Genomic DNA, 14,832 nt, shown 5'->3' with positions numbered 1-14,832 from the left:
TTTAGGCTTATGTTTATTCTTTAGCTTTGCATTAAAAGAGCCTCTACCAAAATTAGGGATAGGGTGAAGGTAGGAAATGATATAACCCTCCCCCCTTATTTAAAAAAGATCCCTGACCATATCTCTGATTTATACTCGGAGATGAGTTATAGGAAGGAGAACAGATACAGCCTCTATACACTGACTGATAAACTACTGGATTTCACTAATCCCAGTGTCACCCATTATCCTGCCTTCTTCCTGTCCTTGAACCAAACTCCTCACATCTCAACCGTATCTGCCTATAATTTTCAGAAATTCTAAATGATACCAATGGAATACTTTTTAAAAGACTACTGCTGAAAGCATAATTCCATCTTTTATGTTGAAAGTAACATATCAGATTACACATTTGCCAGGATATCTAGTGACAGAGATTGCCTACTTTTTAAAGGATTAAAACATTAAAAAGAAAACAATCTGATGTGGCACCAGAATATATTGGTAGGTGATTTTTTAATAAGGTCGTAAAAATTAAGATGATGAAAAATTTTTACTCTCTCAAAGAAAAAATATTTTGCAAAGTATTTTGATTGTGTGAAGCAGTAACACAACACCAATAAGCAACTCTGTACAAAATAATTTATTACAGCATTATATAGGTTGACATTGTTTTACAGTAAGTGTTTTTCTCTCAATAATTATGAATCTAAAATAGCTTAGAGTGAAAGAAAATCATATTAATTAGAACTATTACTCTAAATAAAATCTCCCTTTTAAATTTATAATTGCCTTAAAGGGAAGTATCCATATTACAGACATATTTACAGTTCTGCAAGAAACATATTGAGTGATTCCACTACTGTTTTCTATACAAGAATGAAATAGCTATCCTACGCAAAAAATTGCCTGACAATACTGTTTTAATAATTAAACTAATAGAGATTCAATTCTCATTCTAGTGATATAAAAAATATTTAGTAGTCTATGTATGACTATAAGAGTAAAGATGCTTCATTATAATTTGTAATCTGCTCTATTATGCTTCCTTGAAGCATATGCCACGCAGATATAAACTATTAACACATGAAGGAATTTAGCCAAGAAAGCATAATTCTTGCCTGTGGGTCTTTAAGACTGATCTAGAGATACACAGTAAATTTGCCAGTGAATTTCAGTGATTAAGAGGCAACCCAATCCCCACATTCTGAATCAAAAGAAATTTTCATTTTCATGTATATTAAAAAAATAAAGAAAGAAAGAAAGAAATTAAGGTAGGAAAAAAAAAGAGTCAAACTGAAGTAAATTTTAAGCTAAACCTCAATTTCTGACAAAAGTAGTTCCATATTGTTTTTAATGTACATATTGTTAGCACTTTAAAACTGATGTGCTTTAATTAAAAAGTAAGCAAAAAACAAATAATATGACAAATCAATAAGAAATCAAACCATAAATTTTAAAAGCAGGATCTAAAAAAAAAAAACAAAACAAAAGTGAGACTGTATACAACTTATTTTAACATGAAATTATCATATTTATGATAAAGAAGTAACAGCACCATCATAATGCTGATAATTCTAAAGTTTAGGAAAACTGTACAAGTACAAACAGGTCATTTTAACAGATGCTTATGCATACTGGCAGTCAGATAAAAAATAAAATAAGCTTACACAATACTCCATTGAAAAAACTATCCAATTATTTCATTTCATTTCTATATTAAAATACACCCTGAAAAGAAACCGTGATCTGAAATCATCTTTGAATCTATAGGAATCAATTTTCTATGGGATTTCAAATTTCATTTGCCAAGACATCATAGTTGGCCATATGGTTTAGTGCCGCACTATGACTGCCGACTTCATTCACAGCAGGCAGAAAAGCAGACGTGAAAGGGAACAGGTTATGACAGGCCATCCTGTATTCTTCATACTGGGAATTACAGTTCCCAAAGCTGCCATCAAGCAGTGCCTCAGAAACCTTTATTAAAATCTATTGAAACAAAGGGAAATAAAAAGAATTACATTTGGTTAATAATCACTTAAATCAAAAGGTGCAATCTGTTCATTAACCAAGAGGCCAACAAGCTATAGTCTAAAATAACTTCTTGCTGTCTATCCTAAGTAATCATCTCAGAAAAGGAACATTTCAAAATCAATTCTGCAAAGCCTTAAAAAAGCAGTAAAATTCTAATACTTGAAAAAGTGAATCCCTGAAACTATGATTATTAAAATGTGTCCTTTATTAATAACAATAGCTCCCACATATTAAGTGATTACTATGTGCCAGGCAGATAGTAAGCACTTCAGTTTATTACTTTAGTAAACCCTTATACCAACTCTATGATGTTGCATTTTCATCCTCATCTTTGCCAGGAGCCAAAATCAACAGTAATTAATATAAATGCAAGAAGTCCAGTCAGAAGGCTGAATGGGGCTTTTTGAAATTCTCAGGGCTAAATATCTGCATTTTATTATCTACTGCTGATGGCTCAATGGCCTAAAGCAAACTCCCCCAACCTGATAATCTTATTGTTTACCAAACATCACCTTTGATATATCTGTTTGAATTCCTCAAAGGCAATTGTGCATTCCAGCAAATAAAAGCAGATGGGAACAGAGACTCAGTGGAACTTGGTCCTGTTATGCCCAGATTTCGTGATCCCCAAAGACCACCAGGGAGACGAGTCTGATGCAGTAGCAGAAAGCCTGTATTCCATGCTAGCATGGGCTCTGTCCCACTTACACCAACAGCGGAGTGGTGGAAGAGAGCGAGCTTCAACAGATCAATGGGTTTTATAGGGTTGATGATGTCACTGCTTTGGCTGACCCTGATTGGTTGGGTGAGAACTAGGGTCCAGTTACACAAAACTGAGGATAGCCCCGCCCTGCCCTTTCATTATGAGGAGTTAGCCCCGCCCTGCCCTTTAGTTCCTTGTACCAAGCTCACAACTGGCTTCCCCCATATTTTCCAAATTTATATTTCTTGTCTTGTGAATTAATTTGCACGTCAGGTTTTCTCCAAGTCTTTGAACCCCAGGCCATGTGGGCCTTGGCTTCACACATCTTATACATGAGGAAAAGGAAGCTAAGAGATGTAACAAGCCTAATGTGATATAGCTCTTAATTAGAACTTGGATTCAAATCAAGACATGAAGTCAGAGGCCCACTCAAGAATTATGTTGTAAAGGCATGTTTTGTTAGATCACTCAGAATCCAGTTATGGGAGTTATTAATCATTCTCTGTTAACCATGATTGCCTCCTGTTGGTTAAAGAAAGGACATTCTGGCAGGCTGAGAGTTGTGTGCCCCTGGGCCTTGGGAATCAACCTTGGAACCATTCTCATTCAAAAACTACCTCCGTAATGAGCCGCTCATTACTGGGGAATAAACCTTACTTTAATATGTCTTGGAAAGATTAAACCACCTTGTTGCCCAAACAATGAAGTCCCACCCCAGACTCCTACTTTCCCATGCCTGTAATCCCTACTTCTTCAAGTAATTCTTGTCCTATCCTATACAAGCAGCTGGCTTATGGGGGTGCTGCAGAGCAGATTTTTGTAGATGACCTGCTACTCTCCTGTATTGCCTGCAGTATTAGAATAAATGCTCACAGATGATTTAAAAAAAAAAAAAAATGGGGGGAAATGAGTGTGAAAAATCTTACCTTTACATTTTTATCTTTTATAGTTTCATCCAGTCTAGTGGCAATGGCAATTGCTTTCTCTTGCCTTGACTTGTCCAGAAAATACATCATTTTAGCACCTGAAATACCAAGACATTTCAAAATGAGTAAACTTCTTTGGCTAACGTTTGATTTGATTTACATTAACCAGTGGTTTAATTTTTGGTCCCAAGTACCTAACAGTGGGCTGGAACTGTCTCCCACCAGCTCTCAGGAGGCAATTACGACATCGCTTCCCACTTCCCATTCAGTGACATTCCACTCACAGTTGGGTACAAAGAGATGGTTGCTAAACATTTACCAGGAGATTAGATTTAATACCTCCCCCCCCCCCCCAAAAAAAATGGTCCAACTCAAAATATAAACACAGGCTACCCTGTGGCATCAATCAATCATTTAAAAAAAAAATATCCTCACATAAAATATCTAAGAAACAAATTACCATCAGAGGGCTGTGGTTGAGGGACAATAAGAAAATGTTTCAATATTCGCAAAGAAAATAATTGTTAAAGTTTTTAAAAAATAAACCCAGTTTATATTTCTCTAATAAATCACACAATCCATGTGTAAGGTTTAAGGTGCAGGAAACTGAAGTCAGGGGCCACCAAGACATATTAAAGTAAGGTTTATTTCCCAGTAATGAGCGGCTCATTACGGAGGTAGAGAAATCAGAATTAAAGGAGTGGGGAGAGGAGAAATGACCCAGCCAGGCTGCCTCCACAGACGGAGATGGAGAAAGCAGCCTCTGGAGGGCTGGGGAGCCTTTTGAGAGAAGAAACAGGAAGGGGTGGGCTCCAGGGCACTTTGGCATGAGCTGATTGGTGGTTCAATGTCTTGGGGGGGTGTCTGTGGCAGATGCCAGTAATATCATAACTCCGCCCACCAGTTGGGGGGAGGATCTCATACCATGTTCTATGTTCATTTTACTACTGGATTATTTAAATATATTAATATATTTTATTGACTTTTTTACAGAGAGGAAGGGAGAAGGATAGAGTCAGAAACGTTGACGAGAGAGAAACAGCTGCCTCCTGCACATCTCCTACTGGGGATGTGCCTGCAACCAAGGTACATGCCCTTGACTGGAATCGAACCCGGGACCCTTGGGTCCACAGGCTGATGCTCTACCCACTGAGCCACACCGATCAGAGCTAAAAAATATATATTTCATTGATTTCAAAGAGGAAGGGAGAGGGAGAGAGATTTAGAAACATCAGTGATGAGAGAGAATCACTGGTTGGCTGCCTCCTGCTCACCCCCTACAGAAGATCGAGCCCACAACCTGAGCATGTGTCTTTGACCAGAACTGAACCATAGACTCTTTGGTGTGCAGACTGAATCAAACCAGCTAGGGCTACTACTGCATTTTGTTTATTAATTTTTATTGTTAATTGTTAATGTATAAGAGCTCCACGTATATTCTTAGCTTTTTATCAGTTACATATCTTTGAATATTTTTTGGTCTTTTGAATTTATGGTGTTTTCATTTTTATATGTCAAAAATGATCTTCTCTTTAGAATTTCATATGATGTTTGGAAAGAAGTTTCCCATAGTTATAATAAAGAAATGTTTTCTTCTATTACCCTGTTTTTTGAGAAGAGAAATTCTCACCTCCCTTACTAACAGAAGTGTAATTTCTCACATAAATTAACTTTTTTTTCTCACATGAATTAACTTTTTTTCTACAGATATTAAAACCAAAAAGTTTCCCTTTGCAACAAAAAAAGATTAGGTTAAAGTACTTAAATACAGTAGATGGCTTAAATTAGGAATTCATTACACACACACACACACACACACACACACACACACACACACTTCATTTTGTCATCAATTCCCTTTCCACAATCTCTTGTTCAGTTTATATTTATGCCATCTTATCATTTTACAAATTTAAATAAATTGCCTAAATTCTCTCCTGTAATAAGGCGGAATATAAATAAATTCTCACAATGCAAAATACATAAAGTAATAAAAATATAAGAAAAAATCAGCCGGGACCGGTTTGGCTCAATGGATAGAGCGTCGGCTTGGGAACTGAAGGGTCCCGGGTTCGATTCCAGTCAAGGGCATGTACCTTGGTTGTGGGCATATCCCCAGTAGGGGGTGTGCAGGAGGCAGCTGATTGATGACTCTCTCTCATCAATGTTTCTAACTCTCTATCTCTCTCCCTTCCTCTCTGTACAAAATCAATAACATATATTAAAAATATATATATATAAGAAAAAATCAGATAATCACAACACCCAAAGGCAACCATTCATTAAAGCTTTAGCATACATTTTTTGTAGCCTTTATCTCATGTATATTTTTACATGGCTGAGATTATATTTTATGTTAATTTTGCATACATATTAAGACATATGAGAAACCAAGATGGCGGCATTGGTAAAAACCTAAACTGCTGCCTCGCACAACAATTTCAAAACTATTGTACAAGTAAACGACAAAATGTCTATCACCCAGAACCACAGGAAAGCTGGCTGAGTGGAAGTTCTACAACCAGAAGGAAAGAGAAAAGAGCACTGAAATGTGCACAAGCACTGGAAAGCCTAAGTACAGAGGCGCACAAATTGGGCTGGTGGTGGGCGATTGGATGTGCTGCTTTTTTCCAACCCGAAGGGAAACAAGCAGCCGATTACTCTGAAATCCAGTTTCTGGAGAGATGCTGGGGACCCAAACTCCAATGGGGAGAAGCTGGACTGTCAGCCACTGGGTCGAAAAGTGAGGATGACTTTCTTGCAGAGGTGCTCCCAGTAATCATTGTTTACTGAGCTGAGATGTGGGGTGCGGACTTGAAAACATGGAAACACAGAAAAGGCTGATTGGCAGCCATCACTGTTTGCCACGCCCTAGCCTAGTGACATCCACTCTGCACAATCTACAAACCCACTCAAGCTCCATGCAACGGCTTTTGCATGTAAATGGCTGGCCCTATCGCAGCTTAATCAAACAAACTACAGCACCCGTCAGATAGCTCCAAAACCTCCAAACCCCAAGCAAAGAGGAGAAATCTGTAGTTCTCACTGTAGCTCCTGTTGGGTGACCTCAGACAGTAGCTGAACTGCACCCAATTGGAGAACCAGAAGCGAGTGTATTTAGTAGTCTGTGTGAGACAACACCAGATTTCAACTACTCTCATAAGGGACACATTCAAGAGGCAGACTCAATGAGCACCAAAGCCCCACTGAAGCAAATCCTGCCCCATAAGCGTGTCTCCAGCACAGCAATTCTTCCGTTATAGACACAGCGGGTCCTCACAGCCAATTGGCTTGAATGTCAATTCCTCCCAGTGACACCAACAACAATCAAGGCTTAACTAAACAAGGCTGTACACACAGTCCACAAAGGGGTGCACCAAGAGTGTCCACCTCAGGTAACTGGGAGGCTGATCCATTGGACCATATAGGACATGAAGCACACAAATCCACCCTACTAACTCAGGGAAGCAGCAAAAATGAGGAGACAAGGAAACAAATCACAAATTAAAGAAATGGAGGAAAACAAATGACTGGATATAGAATTCAAAACCACAGTTATAAGGTTTTTCAAGAATTTTCTAGAAAAGGCCAATAAATTTAACGAGATCCTTGAGGATATGAAAAGGAACAACTAGAAATTAAACATACACTGACTGAAATAAAAAATATTATACAAAGACCCAACAGCAGACTAGAGGAACGCAAAAATCAAGTCAAAGATTTGAAATACAAAGAAGCAAAACACTCAACCGGTAAAGCAAAAAGAAAAAGGAATCCAAAAAGTTGAAGATAAGTAAGAAGCCTCTAGGACAACTTCAAATGTACCAACATCCAAATTATGGGGGTGTCAGAAGAGAACAAGATACTGAAAACCTATTTGAAGAAATAATGACAGAAAACTTCCCCCACCTGGTGAAAGAAATAGACTTACAAGCCCAGGAAGCACACAGAACCCCAAATAAAAGGAATCCAAAGAGGACCACACCAAGACACATCATAATTAAAATGCCAAGGGCAAAAGACAAAGAGAGAAAATTAAAAGCAACAAGAGAAAATCAGGTAGTTACCTATAAAGGAGCACCCATACGACTGCCAGCTGATTTCTCAACAGAAACTATGCAGGCCAGACAGGAGTGGCAACAAATATTCAAAGTGATGAACAGCATGAACCTACAACCAAGATTACTGTACCCAGCAAAGTTATCATTCAGAATTAAAGGGCAGATAAAGAGCTTCACAGATAAGAAAAGCTAAAGGAGTTCATCACCACCAAACAAGTATTATATGAAATGCTGAAAGGTATTCTTTAAGAAGAGGAAGAAGAAAAAAATAAAGATAAAAATTATGATCAACAAATGCATATCTATCAACAAGTGAATCTAAAAATCAAGTGAATAAAAAATCTGATGAACAGAATAAACTGGTGAATATAATAAAATCAGGCGTACAAAATGGGAGGGGACTGATAATTCTCAGGGGGGAAGGAGTGTGGGGGTTACGGGAAGAGACTGGACAAAAATCGTACACCTATGGATGAGGACAGTGCGGGGGGAGGTAAGGACCGAGGGTGAAGTGGGATCTAGGGAAGCTATCGGGGAAAAATGGAGAAACAATTATAATAATCTGAACAATAAAGATTTATTAAATTTAAAAAAAGGACATATTTACCCTTGTTATAACCTTTTAGAATACACATCACTTTATACAATTACCGTATTTTTCGGACCATAAGACGCACCGGACCATAAGACGCACCAGTTTTTAGAGAAGGGAAATGAAGAAAAAAAGATTCTGAAACAAATAGTGTCCTAAAATATTTTATGTGCATTAAAACCCAACATCACAGTCATAAACACATGTAATCAAACCTGTAAAGTAAACAGCAGCATTTAGAACCATTTTAGAGCTGGGCAAGCACACAGAGACCACACAGAGCCGGGCAAGTAAAAAAACTTTTTTTTTACAGTATATGTGTAGGCTATATTTGAACCATAAGACTCAGGGACTTTTTCCCCCCACTTCTGGGGGAAAAAAAGTGCGTCTTATGGTCCGAAAAATACGGTACCTGCTATTCTATCCTACAAACCTGATACATCTCCCCATTATTGGACAAATGGACATACCTTAATCTGTTTCATTCTTGTTCCCATATTTTCACACATTTCAGTTAAGATATTTGCTCTTAAAACTCCTTCTTTGCTTTGGAATAATTGTTTAAAATTACTCACAAAAGTATGACTACAGCAAAAGATACAGATAATGTGAAGTTCTTGATAAGAAAGATTAAGTTGATTTCTTTTTTTTAAATATATTTTATTGATTTTCTTACCGAGGAAGGAAGAGAGATAGAGAGCTAGAAACGTCAACACGAAACACTGACCAGCTGCCTCTTGTACACCCCCTACCAGGGATGTGCCCGTAATCAATGTACATGCCCTTGACCGGAATCGAACCTGGGACCTTTCAGTCTGCAGACCGACGCTCTACCACTGAGCCAAACCGGTTTCAGCTAAGTTGATTTCTTAAATTGCTGTGGCAATTTACACTGTAGCAGCAAACTATAATAAAGCCTGTTAACTACATCTTTACTAAACTTTAATCTTTTCCAAACACATAAAAAATTTATTAATTTGAAAGATCCAAAATGCTATTGTGTTAATGTTTGTTATTTCTCATTAAATCTTTATTATTCAAAGTATTACATAGGTCCTTTTTCACCCATTAATCTCTTCCAGCTTGCTCCCATCCCTCCCACCCATCACAAAGGCCTTCATCACCCCATTGCCCACGGGTTATGCATATATGAACAAGTTCATTGATTGATCTCTTCCCACCAACCCTGCTCTACCTTCCCTCTGAGGTTCAATAGTCTGTTCATGTTTCCATGTCTCAGAGTCTATTTTTGATCATCAGCTTATGTTGTTCATTGGATTCCACATATGAGTGAGATCACAGGATACTTATCTTCCTCTAACTGGCTTATTTCACTTAACTTAATATTCTCCAGGTCCATCCATGCTGTTGCAAATGGTAAGAGATTTTTTTTGTTTATCTGTGTAGTATTCCGTCGTGTAATGTACCAGTTTTTTGTTTTGTTTTGTTTTTTTCCACTTATCTGCTGATGGGCACGTAGGCTGTTTCTAAATCTTAACTATTATAAATTATGCTGCTATGAACATAGGAGTGCATATATTCTTTCTGATGAGTGTTTCAGATTTCTTAGGATATGTTCCTAAATGTGGGATTACTGGGTCAAATGGGAGTTCCATTTTTAGTTTTCTGAGGAAACTCCATACTGTTTTTCACAGTGGCTGTGCCAGTCTGCATTCCCACCAGCAGTATACTAGAGTTCCTTTTCTCCACAACCTCGCCAGCACTTGTCATTTGTTGATGAAAGCCATTCTGACAAGTGTGAGGTGATACCTGGTCATTTTTATTTGCATCTTAGATAATTAATGATTTTGAACACTTTTCTTGTATATCTCTTGATTTTCTGTATGTCCACTTTGGAGAAGTGTCTATTTAGATCCTTTGCCCATTTTTTGATTGGACTGTTTATCTCCCATTTAAATTGTATGAGTTCCCTACATATTTTGGAGATTAACCTCTTACCAGATATATCATTAGCAAGTATGTTCTCCCATGTAGTGGGCTCTCTTGCCATTTTGTTGGTTTCATTTTCATGTAGTCCCATTTAGCAATGTCTGAGATTTTGGTGTCTATAGTTTCTTCTAGGACTTTTATGGTTTCACATTTTACACTTAAGTCTTTTATCCATTTTGAGTTTATTTTTGTGTATAGTGTAAGTTGGTAAACTAGTTCCATTTTTTTGTATGTACCCGTCCAATTTTCCCAACACCATTCTATTGAAGAGACTGCCTCTGCTCCAATGTATGATCTTGCCTCCTGTGCCAAATACTAATTGAGCATAGAGGCTTGGGTCAATTTCTGGGTTCTGTTTTATTCCATTGACCTATATGCCTGTTCTTCTGCCGATACCAGGCAGTTTTGAGCACTGTGCCTTTGTCATATAACTTGATATCTGGTATTGTGATTCCTCCAACTTTGTTTTTCTTTCTTAAGATTGCTGCATCTATTTGGGGTTATTTTTTGTTCCATATAAATTTTTAGTGTTTGGTCTAGGTTTGTGAAATATGCTGTTGGTATTTTAATAGGATTGCATTGAATCTATAGATTGCTTTGGGTAACACAGACATTTTAATTATGTCGATTCTACCACCCCATGAAAAGGGTATATTCTTCCACTTGTTTATACCTTCCTCTATCTTTTTTTTGAACATCCTGTAGTTTTCAGAGTACAGATCTTTTACCTCCTTGGTTAAGTTTATTCCCAAGTATCTTATTTTTTTGTTGCAATGGTAAATGGAAATTTTTTTTTCCTTCTCTTTCTGAGAGTTCCCTATTGGTATATAAAACTGCTATGGATTTTGGGTGTTAATTTTGTATCTTGCTAAGTTGCCAAATTCATTTATTAAATCTAATAGTTTTTTGATGGAGTCTTTAGAGTTTTCTATGTATAGTATCATGCTATCTGTGAATAAATGAGTTTCACTTCCTCCTTTCCAATTTGGATGCCTTTTATTTCTTCTTCTTATTTGATCACTATGGCCAGGACTTCCAGAACTATGTTGAACAAGAGTCAAAGAGGGTATCCCTGATGTTTATTTATCTCTGATAATTAATGAGGTTAAAGATCTTTCCAAACTTTTTAAAAAAAAAAATCACATTCTAACTTTTCCTATAAACATTTTAACCCTGGGATTTAAATACCAACCTGAAAGTAAATGCTGAAGAGAGGTAGCATTATGTCTGAGAAAATCCTCATTAAAACTTTCCAAATCCTTGTTGAAAAATAGCTTCTGTATTTCTTGAGATAGAACTTTGCTCACGATGTCTGGAAGATTACTATGGTTAGACACTATAAAAACAAATATTTGAAAATTTTAAAAATTTAGGTCTGTTCCTTGAAAGAAAATCAGTTGAAATACGTCCTTTAAGCTAGATATATTTTAAAAGTAAAAATATTATTGCTCCTTTGTAATATAAATACATTTCAGCTTAAAAATGCACTAATTTCTAGCATTATTTTTGCTAGCATGTTTAATTTATAAACTTACCTTCTTTTAAATGCTTTATGTAAACATTATTTTTTAGTTTACAATTTGTAAATCTGTTAATATGCAGCTTAATGAAAGACAACTAAATTGTCACATTTGCTTTTACATAAATGTTATCTTGTTTATACTTACCAGAGTTAGAAAATTTAATTAAACATTCATGTAACCATGGGTTATTACTATCTATGGCAAAAGCTCGTTTAACAGACTGCAACATTAACAGGAACTTTCCTGTGTCAGGAAAAAAAAAAAAAATAGGATCAATATTTATGTATGATACTTTATTCACTTTATTTTAGCCTTACTTAAAATCCAGAAACAAAATGCTAACTTTCCTATAATATCTATAAGCAAAATTCAAGGACAACTTTCCTTATTTTCTAAGGAAAGGCATAAAATATCATAAAGAAATGGTTTAGATAAATAATTTGATTATTTAAGCTATTCTTAAAATGGATTTGATTATAATATTCTAATTTATCACCCAGTAAAGTTCTGAAGTAGCAAAAAAAAAAAAAAAAAAAATGATTATGATTATTTTTTAAAGGTTGAAATGGAACATTAAAAAACAAGAATAGACCTGACAAGATTATACTGAATATGGCCATCAATATAATTAAGGGTGGACTAGATGAAAAAAGGTTAAGGGATACACACACATACACGCACACACATGAAATCATGCACAGGTGGAGTCCCTCTGGGTGGCCTGCAGGGATTGGGCTGAAACCTGTATTCCAATGCCACCTGTATCTCCTACTGCCCCTCTTCATGCCGGCCCCACTGCGCTGCCGTGGGCTCGTGCCCAATCAGTCCTGATCGGGAGAGGCTCGTGCTGCCACAGCAGTGCTCACCAGCCCTGCATCTGGCGCCCTCCCAAGGCAAGTGGCCTGTGGGATGGAGGCTGAAACTGGCTCTCCAACATTCCCTGAGGAGACCCAGATTGCAAGAGGGCGCAGGCCACACTGAGGGATCCCACCGGTGCACAATTGGGCTGGAGAGGGACCATGGGAAGGTTCCAGGGTGTGTCTGACCCATCTCACTCAGTCTTGATCAGCTGGACCCCAACAGCAAGTGGAGCATCTGGTGGTCAGTGTACATTATAGTGACTGATCAACTGGTAGACTGTCTGCCCCCTGGTGGTCTGTGCACGTCATAGCGAGCAGTTGAGTAGCCTAAGCGTATTAGCAGCATATTACACTTTGGTTGGTTGTTCAGTTGTTCTGCTGTTTGGTTTATTTGCATATTACCCTTTTGTTATATAGGATACTGTATATACTAGAAGCCAGATGCACGAAGATTCGTGCAAGAATAGGCCTTCCTTCTCCTGGCTGCCAGCAGGCCGTGGGCTTGCTCCAGCAGCCTGTGCAGTGGTGGCAAGTCCTGCGCACTTCGGCACTGCTTCCTCCTCGCCCTCCTTCCTCTGTGCAGCCCTGGTGCTCCTGGGAAGGCGTCGAGGGGAAGAGGTTGGGGGGAGCAAGGCAGGCAGGGAGGACTGGAGAGGTTGGGTGTACTAATGTGTTTCTTTCCCATTGTGAAAGTGGGATGCAACTGGCCCCCATCCTCCTCCACTTCCTCCTCCACCCTCCACCTCCTGCCTGCCCACCCTCCCTCGTCCCCCATCACTCCTCCCCTCTTAATCTGGCAAGATAGGGAAGAGGGAGATCTGATAATTTGGGTTACAGAGTAGGTGGCCTCTTTCATTTATTCAAAACAAAGCTGAGCCGCCTGCTGCTGCCACCACGGCTGCCACCATCACCTCTTGGCTGGCCTGGGGCTCCTGGGCGCAATAACTGTGCACTGAACGAGCTCCCAAGTACAGCCGTGCCTGAGGAGCTGCTATAATGCTAGGGTTTTATTTACCAGAGCAGAGAGGCAGGGGTGAGGGAGAGGGAGATGCCAGACTCTGGGAGCTATGACCTCAGGCACCAGAGGGTTGCCTCTGAGAACAGGAGCTGGGCCACCGGGAGGCTACAAGGATGGTTGACAGGTGCTGAGCACATCAGGGAGGCCCTGAGGAGGCTTACTGCCCAGAGGCCCAGAGCCACCGCCACCTTTGTCAGGTTAATTTGCATACTCACTCCCGATTGGCTATGGGCATTGTGATGTGACAATTTACATGTTTCTCTTTTATTAGTATAGATAAATATGTACATGTAGAGACACACACACACACACAGAAGTATGGTGATGATAGCCAGAGGAAAAGGGAGGTAGAAGTGGATAAAGGGGGATAAAATGGAGATGGAAAAAGACTAGACTTTGAGGTGGCAAGCACATGATGCAGTATGCAGATGAGTTGTACACTTGAAACCTGTATGGCTTTTTAACCAATGTTATCCCAATAAATTTAATTTAATTTTAAATTAATATATATAGATAGTGAATTAAAAGCTGAATTCAAACCATTACCTTTTCTAAAATATATTTCAAATGCTAATAGATGAGTGTCAATGTTACCAGCAACAAGGTTCTTAAGAGGTGTGAGGAACTTGATGGCTTCTTCCAATGGATTTTCTATCTATTTTGAAGCAGGAAAAAAAAATTATAATAGTTTAAAAACAGCTAAACAAGTCAAATTTGTCTCCAAATTTCATATTAATACATATCTGAAATAATTTCTACAGTGTGGGGTAAGAAGAAACTCTCCTCTAACCTCAAAGTTTTTCCATTGGTCTAATAATGAAATAATGAAATAAACACGAGACAAATTAACAAGAGAAAAATGCACAAATTTGCTGAAACCGGTTTGGCTCAGTGGTAGAGCATCGGCCTGCGGACTGAAAGGTCTCGGGTTCAATTCCGGTCAAGGGCATGTACCTTGGTTGAGGCCACACCCCAATGGGAGGTATGCAGGAGGCAGCTGATTGATGTTACTTTCTCATCGATTTTTCTGGCTTTCTTTTATATATATATATTTTTTTATTGATTTTTTACAGAGAGGAAGAAAGAGGGATAGAGAGCTAGAAACGTCGATGAGAGAGAAACATCACCAGCTGCCTCTTGCACAACCCCTACCAGGGATGTGCACTCAGCCAAGGTACATGCC

General features: G+C 38.3%; 1 protein-coding gene across 4 annotated transcripts in view; it reads right to left on the bottom strand.

Moving 5' to 3' along the window:
- Positions 1 to 606: 606 nt before the first annotated feature.
- Positions 607 to 14,832, bottom strand: part of NAA16 (N-alpha-acetyltransferase 16, NatA auxiliary subunit) — a 71,916-nt gene continuing 57,690 nt past the window's right edge. For all 4 annotated transcript variants that reach the window (XR_014794393.1, XR_014794394.1, XR_014794395.1 and 1 more), the window contains 5 exons: positions 14,196 to 14,304; positions 11,916 to 12,014; positions 11,441 to 11,584; positions 3,646 to 3,743; positions 607 to 1,971 (listed from right to left, as the gene is read on the bottom strand). Coding sequence is in view for 1 of the 4 variants with exons in the window: in XM_084876542.1 (XP_084732668.1) it covers positions 1,774 to 1,971; positions 3,646 to 3,743; positions 11,441 to 11,584; positions 11,916 to 12,014; positions 14,196 to 14,304 (648 nt within the window). In the remaining 3 variants the exon portion in view is untranslated. The remainder of the gene's footprint in view (positions 1,972 to 3,645; positions 3,744 to 11,440; positions 11,585 to 11,915; positions 12,015 to 14,195; positions 14,305 to 14,832) is intronic.

This window comes from Pipistrellus hanaki (genome assembly GCF_964339955.1).
Source record: "Pipistrellus hanaki genome assembly, chromosome: 3".
Taxonomy (NCBI): domain Eukaryota; kingdom Metazoa; phylum Chordata; class Mammalia; order Chiroptera; family Vespertilionidae; genus Pipistrellus; species Pipistrellus hanaki.
The sequence above is the reverse complement of the archived record's forward strand: the minus strand, read 5'-3'. Positions and strand labels throughout refer to the sequence as shown.